The 14,231-nt window shown below is 43.7% G+C and overlaps 1 protein-coding gene across 1 annotated transcript in view; it reads right to left on the reverse strand.

Annotated features, from left to right (window-relative positions):
- Positions 1–13,695, reverse strand: part of ephb3a (eph receptor B3a) — a 29,887-nt gene extending 16,192 nt beyond the window's left edge. The window contains exons 1-4 of the mRNA XM_056392362.1: positions 13,039–13,695; positions 6,788–6,852; positions 3,993–4,665; positions 1,737–1,892 (exon numbers count right to left, since the gene is read on the reverse strand). Coding sequence (XP_056248337.1) covers positions 1,737–1,892; positions 3,993–4,665; positions 6,788–6,852; positions 13,039–13,102 — 958 coding nt within the window. The 5' untranslated portion in view covers positions 13,103–13,695. The remainder of the gene's footprint in view (positions 1–1,736; positions 1,893–3,992; positions 4,666–6,787; positions 6,853–13,038) is intronic.
- Positions 13,696–14,231: the final 536 nt, after the last annotated feature.

Here is a 14,231-nt window from a genome sequence, read left to right on the forward strand (position 1 = left end):
TATTCTTTTTATAAAATCCTTTTGCACAAATACATGTGTTAGATTGCTTTACATGCCCCCAAACAAATCCTCAGTATTGAGCAAAGGGCATGGAAACACGTAAAAACATAACAACAGGGAAAAATCCTTCCTGGTGCAAGTAAATAAATCAACAAATTCAGAAACAGGTGGATAAGCAAAGGTTGTCATGCACAAGCACAACACCACCATTCATCACTAAGTAATGTTGTTTAAAGAAATACACAGTCCTGTGCAGCACTACAGTTGTAGCCCATGTCCATTTCTATGCATAACCCTTGGTGCTTGTGGAACTTGGCTAATCCACTCATGATAGAAATTCATGTTCTAGTATCAGTATAACCCAAGGCCAACTCCTTTCAATAAGCGGTTCTGCGTTTTGAGTGAAGAGTATTTGAAACCTGGATAAAGTATGATAACCGCAGAGGGAGGCAACAAAGATTGGTTCGGCGAATGTGCTTTTCATCCTATTACAGCCAGAGAAGAGAGAGGGGCTCTCCCTCTAAGCTTCCAGCCAGAGAAAGTCTAACCTGTCTCAAAAGCAGAGACGGGGGGGGGGGGGGGGGTGTTTCAGGGCCATCAGCCGAAACGTCCTGTCCACATCTCCTCAGCCGGCTCGCCGTGAACCGCATTTCACTCACCCTGTCCTTTCTAATTAGGCAGACACAGTTCAGAGTGGAGGCTCTTCTAATTGGACACCCATCTTAAACACACGCTGAGTCCAAGCTGCCGGCCATTGACTGGCCGAGCCTTTCTTGTGCAACACACCACCACCAACACAAAGCGCAGGCTGCCTGGCACAAGCTCTGACAGACCGCAGGGACAGAACTGTCAGGCCTGTTTTTTGGTGTGTGTGTGTGTGTGTGTGTTTGTGTGTGTGTGTGTGTGTGTTTAGTCTGCGGTGTCCCTGTCCGCCTGTCTGTGTGCACTGGTCAATGTCAGAGTTCACAGTGTTCCTGTGACGAGGATCTGGGGAAGACAGTTGTGGGCCATGTGTGTCACTTAACGTGGCGAAAGCCCCCTGGGGGGTGATTTTACACGGTCAAGGCAGCACATGTCCCTCTCTATCAGCGCGACTGCTGGACTCCTCTCAGAGGCCTGTGCATGCAGAAGGAGCATGGACGCTGCAGTCAGCACCAGACCAGACCAGTTACCACCAAACGCACATTTTCCAGGTGAACTGTTGACAGGCAGCTGCAGATTTGTCATTTCTCATAAAGCTGAACAGAAAAAATTCTCTTCTCTTTTTGTCTAAGAAAATAGAAAGTGATTCTTCAACTGAAAAGCTAATTTTTGGGCAAAAAGCAACAGTTTGCATCCCAACTGGTTACCTGCCTGTGTGTACACTGGAACCATAGAGCTGCTACAAACTATTTTATCGCCTGTTCAAACAGATATTACAATAAATGTTACTGTGAAGTGTAAATTAATTGTAAAATAATCAAATCACAGTACCATCACAGTCAAAATTCACACTCAATTGAACACCAGTGTAGAGGGCCTCATGACGGCAGAAAATTAAACAATAAGAACTATAATGATAAGTTCTTCTGCTGGGGAATGACATTCTTGAGTTCAAATAAAGACCAAAGATATACAGTATGCTGATGATTTCATTTTAATTTTGGACTAAATGACTGATACAACCTGACTCACTCAAGTCCTCTGACTTTCTTTCTTTTTTTTTTTTTTGGTCAGTGCAGCGGAGGATGACTTACTGGTGCAGGCAGAGTCAGGAGGGTCGCTGTCAGCACGGTAGAAGCCATTCTGGCAGGAACAAATATTGGTTCCTCGCGCACTGGTGCGACTGTTGGACGGGCAGGGAGCGCAGGATCCCTCCCCGAATTTAGATTTGAAGTTTCCGGGGGCGCAAGCTGAATGGGCGACAGAGAAAATACAGAAGACAATGAGAAAGAAAAAAAAAAAAAAAAAGACACTTTGCTGTCACTTATCTAAAAGACAAGCGGGTGTCACATCTGTCACAGAAGAAAAGCGGTGCCTGTGAAGTACCTGCAAAGCTCAATATTTATGGAGAAAATGCTGATACGTATGTGAGGAGTGGTGTACACATAAGCATGAGGTCTTATCTGTACATTTGCATCTGCTCTTTCGTTCTGACTCTCTTCACCAGGTGACATTAATCTCCCCAAAAAGAGTCGGGATGACAGCAAAGTTTCATGTTGAAGAAGAGGAAAAGGAGGATAAAGATGAAGATAGACTACTGACAGGAGATTGCTGTTGTCAGACAAACAGGGACGGAGAATGCTTCTTAGAAAAGGGATACACCCTAAACCCATCAATCAACGTCTGTTCAGTCCTCAGCTCTCCAAACCACACCACTGAATACAAACAAGTCCTCCACATGCATGCAGAACAGCTCCATAATAAGCTCATAAATCAATGCAAATGAAGGGACATCAGACTCGACATAAATTAGCTGAGCAGAGTTATTAGAAAAATATACAAAGATGATGTGTCCAAGCCTTTAATTTGAATTCCAAAGTGTCACGCTGAAGGTTGGCTGATATCGAGTCTTAAGGATAAACCAGCATAAGCCTAGACTAAAGGAGGATTCAGATAAAGGGGATTAGCAGCTAAAGGTCTGGATATATCAGCCTCCAGAGCCCCACGTTTTACTGTTTCCCACATTCCTGACTGGTGGTGTAAAAGTGGGGTCTCTGGCAAACATCTGTCCTGTCAGCGTGAGGGCTCATAAAAGCCAGCCAGTGAGAGAGAGAGTGTGATTAACTAGTTAGGCTAAGTGGTCTTTCAGTTTGAACTCAAGTTCCACCCTAATTCCCAACAATGGCACTTTTAGGAAAATCAGCACAGCTAATGGCCCCACACTGTAGCTCTAAAACCAAGCAATAAAAAGCCAAAGAAGATGAGATGAAAATGTGCTTTTTTTTTTTCTCTCTCCTCTCATAATTCACCGAGACCTTTAGGCTCTACACACTCTGATCTGATTTATTTTTCTCCTATTACACAGTGTATCATTATTTTCTTTTATTTGTTTGTTTTCCTTGCGTCTTTTCAAGGGGGTGTTGAATCACCCCACTGTCTTGCTTCAATCCATTAACCTCTTTGGAGGGCACAATGATTTTCCTGTTTTTGATACACTAATGTTTTCCTTTCCCCCTCTATTGTCTCTCCTCTCCTTTCTTCCTCTTCTTCTTCGCCTTCTCTCTATCTCATGCAGTGTTTGGCTGCGAGCAAGTGAGAAAGCGAGCGAGCGAGCGGGCGAGCGAGCGGCCAGACTGAGGTAAGAAATGAAATGTCTGAGTGATTAATGTTAGCGTGGCAGTGTTGGCTCACGTTGGTCTGAATGGTGTTAATGAGCGCGGCCGCCTGTAGATTAACTAACGGGAGGCCGCAGAGGAAATTACACTTCCTCATCGCAACCGCTGGCTGAAGCCCTAGAGAGTTTTTTATCAGGCATTGGCGGCAAGCTTTTAACCTTGAGCCGCCAAATGGCAACGAATGAGCTCTCTAGCGCATGTTAGACACTATTTCTCACGCCCAGGTGAGAGGAGGCTTCGCTTGTCTGTCTTTGACTTCCTGTAACCCCCCTCCGCCCTCCCTTTTCATTCTCCTCCTTTGGCTGCTGTTCCCGTCCTATCTTTGGCAATTCACACCTCTTAACTCACACTATCTCTCTTAATATCTCTCTTCTCTGGACATCCAACGCCTTTCTCTTCTATTATCTGCATTTTCCTCACACAAATCTATTGGCTCTTTCTATTTTGTGCCTTCCCGCTATCTTTCTCTTCCCCCTGTCCTGCTCTCACAATATTTGTATGCTGCTCCTCTCTGCAACACCTCATTAATTCATACTCTCCTCCACCCTCCTTCACCCCCTTTCAGGAGCCACACAATAAATGCAGAGAAGAGGGCACAGACTGAGGTGACTTGCACTGAGCATATAAAGAAGGTTTGGTTAAATAAAAGTCCAAATGTCTGTTAAATACACATACCCTGGCACTGAGTGCTGTCTGCAGAAGGTTCAAAGCCAGCGACGCAGGTGCAGGAACCCACAGGAACCATCCACTCGCCGTCCCCGTTGCAGTACAGCTTCAGAGGGACGGACACCTCCATGGCATTGGTCACACAGGCCCCCGGAGCGATCACTAAGGAAGTGGCTTCAGCCCCAGTGGCAGTCTCAGGGAAGACGGCGAAATTAGCGATGGTGGTGGAGCACTTCTTGAAGAAAACCCTGACTGAGATGAGAGACATGCAGGCGCCCAGGTCCTGGAACGCCAGGTAGAAGCCGGCCTTGGAGAGGGGGCCAAAGCTGCGCACTTTGGTGTTGATCCTGCCTGCCTCCAGCAGAGAGAAACTCTCATCCGGGGCAATAGTATCCACCTTCACATAGGGGTTCTCCCTCCACAAAGGGCTGGTGTCTGTGGCTGTGTCCCCCTCTGACTCATAGTAAAACAGATTAAAGGTCTCTTTGCAGGAGCCGGGGATGTTGGGGATGCTGGCGCAGTCACGGACAGAGAACTTGAGCTCCACGTACACGCGCAACACTCCCTTCCGGGGGATAAAGTCCGTCCTCAGCCAGTTGTTCTGGTTGGGCTGTCTGACATTACACACCTGGTAGGTTCTGATTGGGCTCATGGAGTCATCGTAGCCACTCACCTCCTCCCACTGTGGAAATAACAGAGACACTGTGACAAAGGAAGAGACGGCAGCAGGGATCGACCACTGATTAAGACAAAATGGACAGAAGAATAGAGTAGGTTTAAGAATAAGTGAGACAAAATTGAACTAATTTAAACTGAATTATTTAATGCTTTTTCCTAATGCAACAACAATTCTATTTGTCATCCAAAAGCTACTGAGCTACAGCATAAACTCACTTATCCAATGTGTTGTTAATTAGTATTGAGTAATGTTAAATGCAGTGCGTCCTAATGCAAACCATTCAAGCATAGAGGACACTGAAAACAGAGAATATCAAAATGCAGCACATGCACACGGCAACACATTCCCACAGTGTCTTGTGTACTCGTGCCCTGCGAGGAATAATCTGCAGCTAAAATGCTTCTAATTGCATGAATCATTCAGAAAATTCAAATCATTACAGACTATTAATAGAAAACATTTTCCCATTAAAACACATTTCACGCATTACGCCTGTTTGACGAACACTTCTGATGCTGCTCACGTGTGTGCACTTCGCCGAGGACTTTACCAAAGTCTGCAGTTTGTTACAGTAGCTATGAAACGAACCACGGCCGGCGCTCACATCTACAGTACAACTGCTGCAGTGCAATCACAACAGCCTCAAGAAGAGATTTAGTTTCTATAACATATGAATTTCTTATTTGTGCTGAGAGAGATGAGAGTATCAAACTGTACGTTTTAAATGGAAACATCCCCCAACAGTGAGTTATTTATTAAAATGGCCATCTAAATGCAATGCTGCCAGTGTGATTGCACCATGGCAGCCCTCTTGACCACTTCAAGTTATGCAAAATTTGTTAAATAAATGGACAATATATATATTGTCCAATGCCTACACATGTAGCCTGAAGGTGGGCATTTGCAGTTGTTGTTACTAATATATTTCTAGCTTTGACAATAGCTATTTAAAGACTAACATGACGTGGACATGATTCCTGTCTGTGAGTCGACATTAAAAATCGGACCCATTGTTTTATCTGTTGGTAGCACTGGTCTTCGTATCTGGTAACTAACATTACAGTCTTTGATAAATGGCTTCATTGGTCAATAAATTTAGTCCATTAGGAAATAACCTTGCGAAAAAGTCAATCTTGATTTTTTTTCCTAATTCCCCCTTGGACTGAATGCTTCGTTTCCATAACAAATGAGCTTCCCAGAAATTGATTATTTCAACTGGAAGAAAATAATGCATAACTCATTTCACGTCTCTGAGCTCCTGTGCAATTTATTCCCAAACGATGAGCCCAAGAGTCAGCATTAGACGTCGTAAATCACCAGCAACACGTTGATGCACTACCTGACAAATATGATAATTGCTGGCCCCCAAACGTATGGGCTTGTCAGGCTTGAGGAGAGGGGCTGCCTCGCCAGTCGTGACATATGACTTCATGGATGCTAGGACATTCAGAGCCGGCCCTTGTAGGGAAAAAGGAAGGAGCCGGGGCTGCCGACCATCGTTTCCATGGAAACCCACCATTTCCATTGACTGACTTTGCGCTCACGTAGCGAAGACAAATTACACTGGCCGGGAGTGGGGGAGGTCTGTCAGGCTGTTAGCCCTGGGGTCAAATTCATGTTGTTTTATTTTCTCACCGTTCCTATAGGGGGTATCAACTGAAAACCTTAATTTTCTGCCTGTAATGCGCTCTTGGGCCCATATTATAAAAGACACAGACACATGCTTTCAATTATCAGGCTCTCTATCCTGGGGAAACATGCAAGGTAGAGCCTACCTTATAGTCCTGACACACTGTGGGGATTTACTTTGTGTATCTGTGCGTCTGTTTGTTTAAAGAACAATATGCACATATTCTATGCAGCTTTTCTAATCTTTTACATTTACATTTACTTTCTCTAAATACAAAAAATCTCCACACAATGTCAAACGGTGTGGTTCTCATTTGCTTTTTAGTATCCAAGAAAGCAAACATACACTGCAAAAACAAAGATATAAAACAGTAGGAGGTGTGCTGTTCAAGGCAGACTGGGCTCTATTAACAAGCAAATGGAACAAATGTTGTTAAAAGAAGAAAAAAAACAGGAACACAAAACAAGCTAAACACATGCACACAAACTAACTCACCCCACTCTCTGGGAACGTGGTCCAAGCCAGCTCTGTGGTTGCCCACCGACTGTCCATAAGGGTTTCTGCAAATTAAGAGTAGGAGGAAGGTTGACAAAACTGAATTAAATGGTGTGAGGAAGAAAAACCAAATCATTGCACAGCATTTAAGACCACACACAAGTTCTCTCTGCTCAACAAAGGATGCAGGTAAGACTTCCTCTCTTTCTCTTTCATAACCTCCGCCCACTTGCACTCAGTTTTTGAAAGCACTGACAATCATGGCATACTTGTGATGCCGCCTAATTAAGGCTTTCTGTGTGTGTGTGTGTGTGTGTGCGTGTGTGTGTGTGTGTGTGTGTGTGTGTGTGTGTGTGTGTGCGTGCGTGCGTGTGCCTGACACTCGCAAGTGCACTTCTTTCAATATTCATTTGTGGAACTAAGAACAAAGCCTCTTCCAAAAATGCCTTCAGTGGGAAATATTCCATTAGCAAGCACCAGTTCAGACAGGTCATATAAGCACAAGGAAATTTAATATTACACATTTTGGGGCAGGCTTTCACCCAAAAAACACCCGGCAGCGCCAGAAATGTGACGCCTTTTGACTGAGCATTGTCAAATCTGAGTTAACAGGTGATCTGAGCAATGTTTCCTTCGCCTAGCTTTCTTTTTTTTTTATGACTTTGCAGGGAGGTGAGAGCGGGGCAGACAATCAGAGGAGAGGCTGAGAATAAACAGCAGGATCAATGAGCATTGTTGTGTCAGGCTGTCAATCAGCTGTCACCTGACTGGTGGTCCAGTGAGCTCATTGCGCCTCAGAAGAAGAAGCGACTCCTCGCTGGGTTTTCAATATACATCTGCGGACGCATTTGGCTCTCCTTGCTCCGTTGTTGTTCGCACATAATTACTGTAACAATTACACTTTCTTCATGGAGACTCAATGACACAACGCCTGCTGTGCACCATTTGCTCACACGTCGTTGATAACGGCGCTAAAGGACGGTGTGAGAGGGTAAACAAATAGCATGCCCTGTGTAGAGCAGCAGTAGCACTCTTTCCAAGACACATGGCTTTGTTCTGGTCCCACAATGTTGATGGTCGGTGTTTTGCTTTAAAGACTTAAAACAGTGCAGTTACAGGAAAAGCGTGTCCTTGGCTGTAGTGTGTCAATAATAAAAGTTGTTTGATTGAGTGAGTAGATCACTGGTCCATCTGTAGCTGCTGAGCTAGAGTTATGTGCAGTGTTTACAGTCTGTGCTCTGTGTTCATTAGAGAAACCACAATGGCTTTTCTTCTTTTCAGAGGATGAGAGATAATGAATAGTGATCTGTATCCAACAGGATAGATTACGTCTGTGGTTTTCTACTGTGTACCATGGAGAGGCAAGAGAAGCCAACCAAAGACAGTAAAAAGGCAGCAATCATATATGAACTAAATGGTCTTTTGAGTGCTTCATGTGGTCACATTCACACTGCATTTATAGATCAGACCAAAAGCAAGCGGTAATACTTCCTTTTGTTCTTAGTCCCTGTGCAAATTAGCTTGACTGTGCGTGTAAATGGGAGCAGGAGTTGACAAGCGGTATTTGATGTGCAATGATAAACTACATATGCAATGTTCCCCTTCATAATAACGGCGGGTTTGGCTGACCATGGTCCATCATGGTCAGAGGCTGATCCAAAATTTCATAACTCTTTATAATAGCACATACTTTGACATTGTGGGACTTATTCACCCTCTTGTCCTGAGCTTATATGGTAAAGACTAGAAAGAGGGGGAAACCGCTAGCCTGTCTGTGTCTGAAGAGAACAAAATCTGCCTCCAAGCAACTCTAACAATCACTACTTAAAATGGTATATCTCATTTTTATCCATACAAAATCCAAAATGGAAAAACACGTAAAATGGCAATTTGTTAGTTTTACACTTCAGTTTTTGTACAAATTAAACAAACAAGATCTGACATTAATAAATGACCTTTACAGTCGATGGTATTTTCTTTCCTTTGGACAGAGCCATGCTAGCTTTTTCCGCATGTTTCCCGTCTGTATGCTAAGCTACGTTAGCTGGCTGATGGCTGTATAAAGTGGCTGCTTGACGTGTTTAGATTTAGATTTTTGTACAAATTAACAAAGTAAGAAGTGTTAATAAGTTAGCCTATATGTAGAAGTGCTGGGAGCAGTATTTGTTCCTTTCAGACGGAGGAAGGCTAGCTGCTTCCCCCTGTTTCCAGCCTTTATGTTACGCCAAGCTAACTGGCTCCAGCTCTATATTTAGACGACAGACATCAGAGTGGTGTTGATCTTGTCATCTAACTTCTGGCAAGAAAGCAAATATAATGTTTAACTTTTCCTTTAAGTTATGCACATGATTCATGGTGATTTAACGCATAAATTAATGCAGGATTTTCACCATTAAAGTGTCCCTCTGAGGTTGTGTGGTTGGCTAATGCTTGACAGATCATCAACTACCATGGATGACTGTTGGGTCATGCAGCAACATGTCTGCATATAACTACCAGTTTCGTATTCGCGGTAGAGCAACTACACTTATGATTTCAAGCTGATCAAATTCATGAAATGTACTTTTTAATGTAACTTCATCTCAGCTAATTTAGTGGCATATTAGTGCATTAAGTATTTGAATTAACAATAATTAAGTGATGATCCATTAAGCATTAACTCATCACATTTAAACTCATAGTCACTCTATCATTTCTTAATGGGGAGCAACAGGAATCCTGCATTAACTAAGCATGTGATTTGTAGCCTTAAACAGAAATATTTTATGTGCAGATAACAGTATTTTAAGAAAGGAAAAAGTGGGCAGGAATTAACAGCTGCATAAAGTAGTTTAATTTAAAAAGGAAAAAATAAGTGGCTGCCTCCATCTTTGTTAACAATGGAAATTACATTTACTTCTGCATTTTATTTAATAAGTGCTATTTATGCACCAAAAAACTGCATTAACTGACAGAGCTTTGAATACAAAAGCAAGTCCTGATAGTCGTTTATAAAAGCAATCTCCGTTTTACATTTGTGTGCATAAGGACATGAGTGACAGCAGTTAATAACCTCGGTTGTCGAACCCAAATATACGTCTGTGAACAAGGTTGTTTTACTGATTAGCACAACTTGAGCCAGAGAGGAGGAACTAATCAGGGAAATCAGCGGCTGTTGTCTTTGCTTGGCTACACTCTACCCTCGGTGGCACACAGCTGACTGAACACTCCTGGCATACTTGCTGCTGGTGATCCATGGATCCAGCCCATCCCTTGGGTGTCTGATCTGGTTCGTCGCCCCGTCCCTCACCTCTCCCGGTGCCCAGAGGCAACACAGAATCACTCAGCCTCAGCTAACAACAGGTTTTGAGCTGATGCTCCTTTAAACAGGCTTCACCTCACACAATGCACATACAGGGACAGCGGGGTGACCATCCTACATCTGTAGAAGCTGGGTTCAAGCGCCTGATGGTTGCAGGATTTCACCCTGCAGAAGTATTCTTGAGCAAGATACCGAATCCCCAGCGGCTCTAGAGGTGCCAGCCTGCATCCTGACCTTTGACCTCCATGTGGAGCAAGAGAAGGAAAATTTCTCTAAAAATATTTTAAAGAAACATAGTGTTTTTACAAAAACTAAATGAGCCAGCGGGAGGGAATGACTGTGTATCTTCAAGCTTAACATCTGAGTCCAGACCCATGTTGCCTTTAAGAACACTAAAGTTTGACTACGACTCTCTCCACCAAAGTGTGATATCGTCAACTCACTAAATCTCAGAAACCGGTTAAGATTGAAAAAGATCCCATTTGTTCCACAGTTCTCTCGCTTTCCTGTTAAATTTACAATGCCTCTGAGATTGCCTCGCTCCTATAACTCAAATCCAGAAATCTCCCCCCTCTCTCATAAAACTACAGCAGCGGTGGAGTCATTCTGCCCCTGGGGTAAGAAAACAATGCTGCAGTGGGAACTTTAGAGCATCACCACCCGTGGCATTTACTGTTTTTTTTTTTTTTTTTTTGATCGCCCGCTGGAGCCAAAATGCCACACAACTCTGCATTCTCAGTGCGCTTTGGGAGCTCACACATGCTAATGTTTTATTCACTTTGTGAGAGCGGGTGCATCATGAAAGGGAGGCCTCGCCTTGTACTACACTGACACTCGCTGCCAACAAGCAAACATATGAAATATTAACACCCAAACATCCTCATCATCATCAGTGATCCGAGCGTGATCAAATGTGTGGCTATAAATATGTGTAAAAAGAACCTGGGGTTTTGTCTTAAAAAAAAACTCTGAGCTCATTCAAAGCAAGGGTTCATTTGTATTTGAGTGCATGTTTCTCTCCGTAGAACAGTCGAATGTGATGCTCAGTTTGACGACTGATGAGCAGTTTTTGAACAAGTCAAACTGACCTAATTCAATCTCTCTTCAGGCCTGCTTGCATCTGCTTTTACAGGTCAACGAATCATTATTCTTGTTTATATTCTAATGTATAGACAGCAGGAAAAAATGTAAATGAAGCTCTCTGTTAATGAAAATCATCTCAAAAGTCGATGCTTTGTGTTTTTCTTGCATTCACACATAAACATCATGCAGACTGTTTTTTAAAATGCTCTCTGAGAGTGGTCATCCATCTACTTTATGAGCTTTTAAAATAAGAGTACAGTAAATGCTTGACTGTAAATGGGATTAATACAGCATAAAAATGTCACAATTGCTGAAGCTTTTACTGCAGTGTGTTGGTGCGAACTGGAGATAAGTCATCACTGTAGCTTTTGTAAATAAGCACACACTTCAAGTTGCAGTCCAGCTTGCATCATCCATGCGCAAACACTTGCCAGTCTGAAAAAACAAATTTCAGATTCAAGCCATGTGGTGAAATCCACTGAGCAAGCAGCGAAAAAACGACATGTAACTGGCTGAAAAAAAAAAAGGCCTCCCTTTTCCACCCTCATTTAAACCCATCCGATCATCTGCCCTTCATGTTTATCCTCAGAGGACAAACATTAGTTAACCCCTGAGCTTTGAGTAACAGTTAGTGGCGAGGTTGGGGAAACGGGACTGATCATCTCGCCGTGAGAGCCCACTGGGACTTGGAGTGCTGCTGCCGCTGCATTGATTTACTTGCTGACACCAAAATTGATGAGGGATCAGGCTGGCCACGGTCCAGGAGAGGCAGATTGGACAAGGGAGGGAAAAGAAGGAGGCAAGGCAGAGAAATGTAGCTACAGCTCAGAGAGGAATCGCTGGGTGGGGAGCAGCGCTGGGCGAGGGTGGGCTTCTCCCTGGAGCAACACTCCCTCGATCATGGAGAGAGCTTTGGGGACTGGTGCATACTTGTTAAGCCATTGACCTTTAATTCACACTTGTCATCTAATATATTTCACATGTGTGTCCCTGTTGCGCTCCAGGGGCCGGGATTGATCTGCTCTGGTCTGTGTTTAAGCGTCCACAGCACTGATTGGTGCCTGAACTCAGCAGCCCGTTTAAATGCTTTGACATGCATCATATGAGGTGTCAGAGTATTTGTACTTTACAGTGACAGTCAAGGAGGGAGCCACCACCACCCCAACCCCCAACCCCCCCCACCCCACACCCTCGCTCTCCAGATTGTCTTTGGTGTGAATCTAACATGGGGTAGGGTGGAGGAGGAGGAGGAGGGTGGGGGGGCAGGTAGGCATCCTCACTCAGCTTGTGGGTGTGACAACAACAGGGACAATAGCAACAGGGACAGTCCTTCAGCCGCAATGGAAACACTGGGATGTCATCACACGCGCACACACACACACACACACACACACACACACACACACACACACACACACACACACACACACACACACACACACACACACACACACAGAGGGAACGGGCCGTGCTGATACATGTGTACATTACATTACGATTACAATCAGAGAGCAAATTGATACTCAGTTGCCTATTTAACAGAGCGGATTATTATTAACGGCTTTAATCAGGCAAAACATGAATGGAGTGTGGCTCACAGATCTCATTCCACCTATGGAAACAGCATGACTGATGTGGAAGCCTATTTAAACTGACGTGATGCACTGACCCCATCATGATTAAATTCTCAGTAAAAAAAAAAAAATCAACACTGTGTCCTCTGTCCCTAAATGTGGTTTTCCTTCTGCTAATGGTATTTTTCTTGGGGACAATAGGCGATTTTATCATCTAATTCTAATACATCCACAACAGTCCATTGTTCATCTGCGGGAGACAAAAGTAGTCATAAAAACACAAAACGACATACCTTCCACAGCCAGCACCACGGGGACGACGAGGCTGCACACCCACAGCAAGTAATCCATTGTCATAAAACAGGCTTTTGCAACATGAATAAAGGTGTGTAGACTGGACCCTTCGGACGGATGGAGACTCAAACACAGAGCCCCGCAGCTGAGCTTTTTGTTCCCCTCCCAATTCGCATGTCTTCAGTTGTGAGAGGGGCTCTCACCGCCCCATTCTACCGAAATCCTCAAAAGAAAAAAAAAAAAAAAAGAAAAAAGAAAAGCCGAGCGCTTCTTTATTTTGCATTCAATCAGGTCCTGGTATTCCTGCTACAGGAGCTCTACACTGCGACCTGCCTCAGTCCCATTCTCTTTATCTGACTTTACCGACACCGAACCTCTGTCCAGGGGCGCATCTCTGGGCTGCTGCCCCTCCGCGAGCTCAGGATGAAAACCCGGGCGTGAAGTGGCCTCTGTCCGCAGGGGAGGTGTGTAGTCCACTTTGAACAACTCCGTGTAGCTGTTGCTCCTCTGTGAGAGATGTGCGTCGGAATGGCAAGACCGGGACAGAGACACGGAGGGGGCTGGGAGCTCAGGCGGCGTCAAAGCGGACACAATCAACTTCAAGCTTCCGGTCAAGATTTTCAAGTTCATAGCACGCTGCTGCTTTTTCTTCTTCTTCTCTTCTCTCTTCTTCTTCTTCTTCTCTCTTCTTCTTCTCTTCTTCTTCTTCTTCTTCTTCTTCTTCTCTCTTTTTCTTCTTCTTCTACGTCTTATTGTATGTAGGCTAGTATTATACTATGTTGTAGTTTTTGTGCATATTGTCTATACGAACCATCTGTTCATTTTTTCTTTTTACTTAGAAAGTAGATAACCTGTAAACACAACTGTTTTGCTTCTACAGTATAATGACCATTCTTATTAATGCTTGATGTGAATTAATTATTCATAAAAATGTTTGTAATTATTATTTTAATTGATTGCTTTTTGTGACATCCTGGGAACTAATACACCAACAAACAATATTAAATACAATACAGCCAATTTACCCAACCACAAGGCATTTTTTTTCTCTCGATAAAATTAAACTACTAGAATAGCCTATAATTCAAGGTTTGCTATCATATAAGAAACGTTGCTTCCGTTAAAACGTTTATTAAAGGGCCAGGTGAGTCACACCTACAAGAAAACAGCATCTATTTCGCTTTCTGACTGA

The sequence above is a fragment of the Seriola aureovittata genome, chromosome 12 (assembly GCF_021018895.1).
Source record: "Seriola aureovittata isolate HTS-2021-v1 ecotype China chromosome 12, ASM2101889v1, whole genome shotgun sequence".
NCBI classification, from domain to species: Eukaryota; Metazoa; Chordata; class Actinopteri; order Carangiformes; family Carangidae; genus Seriola; species Seriola aureovittata.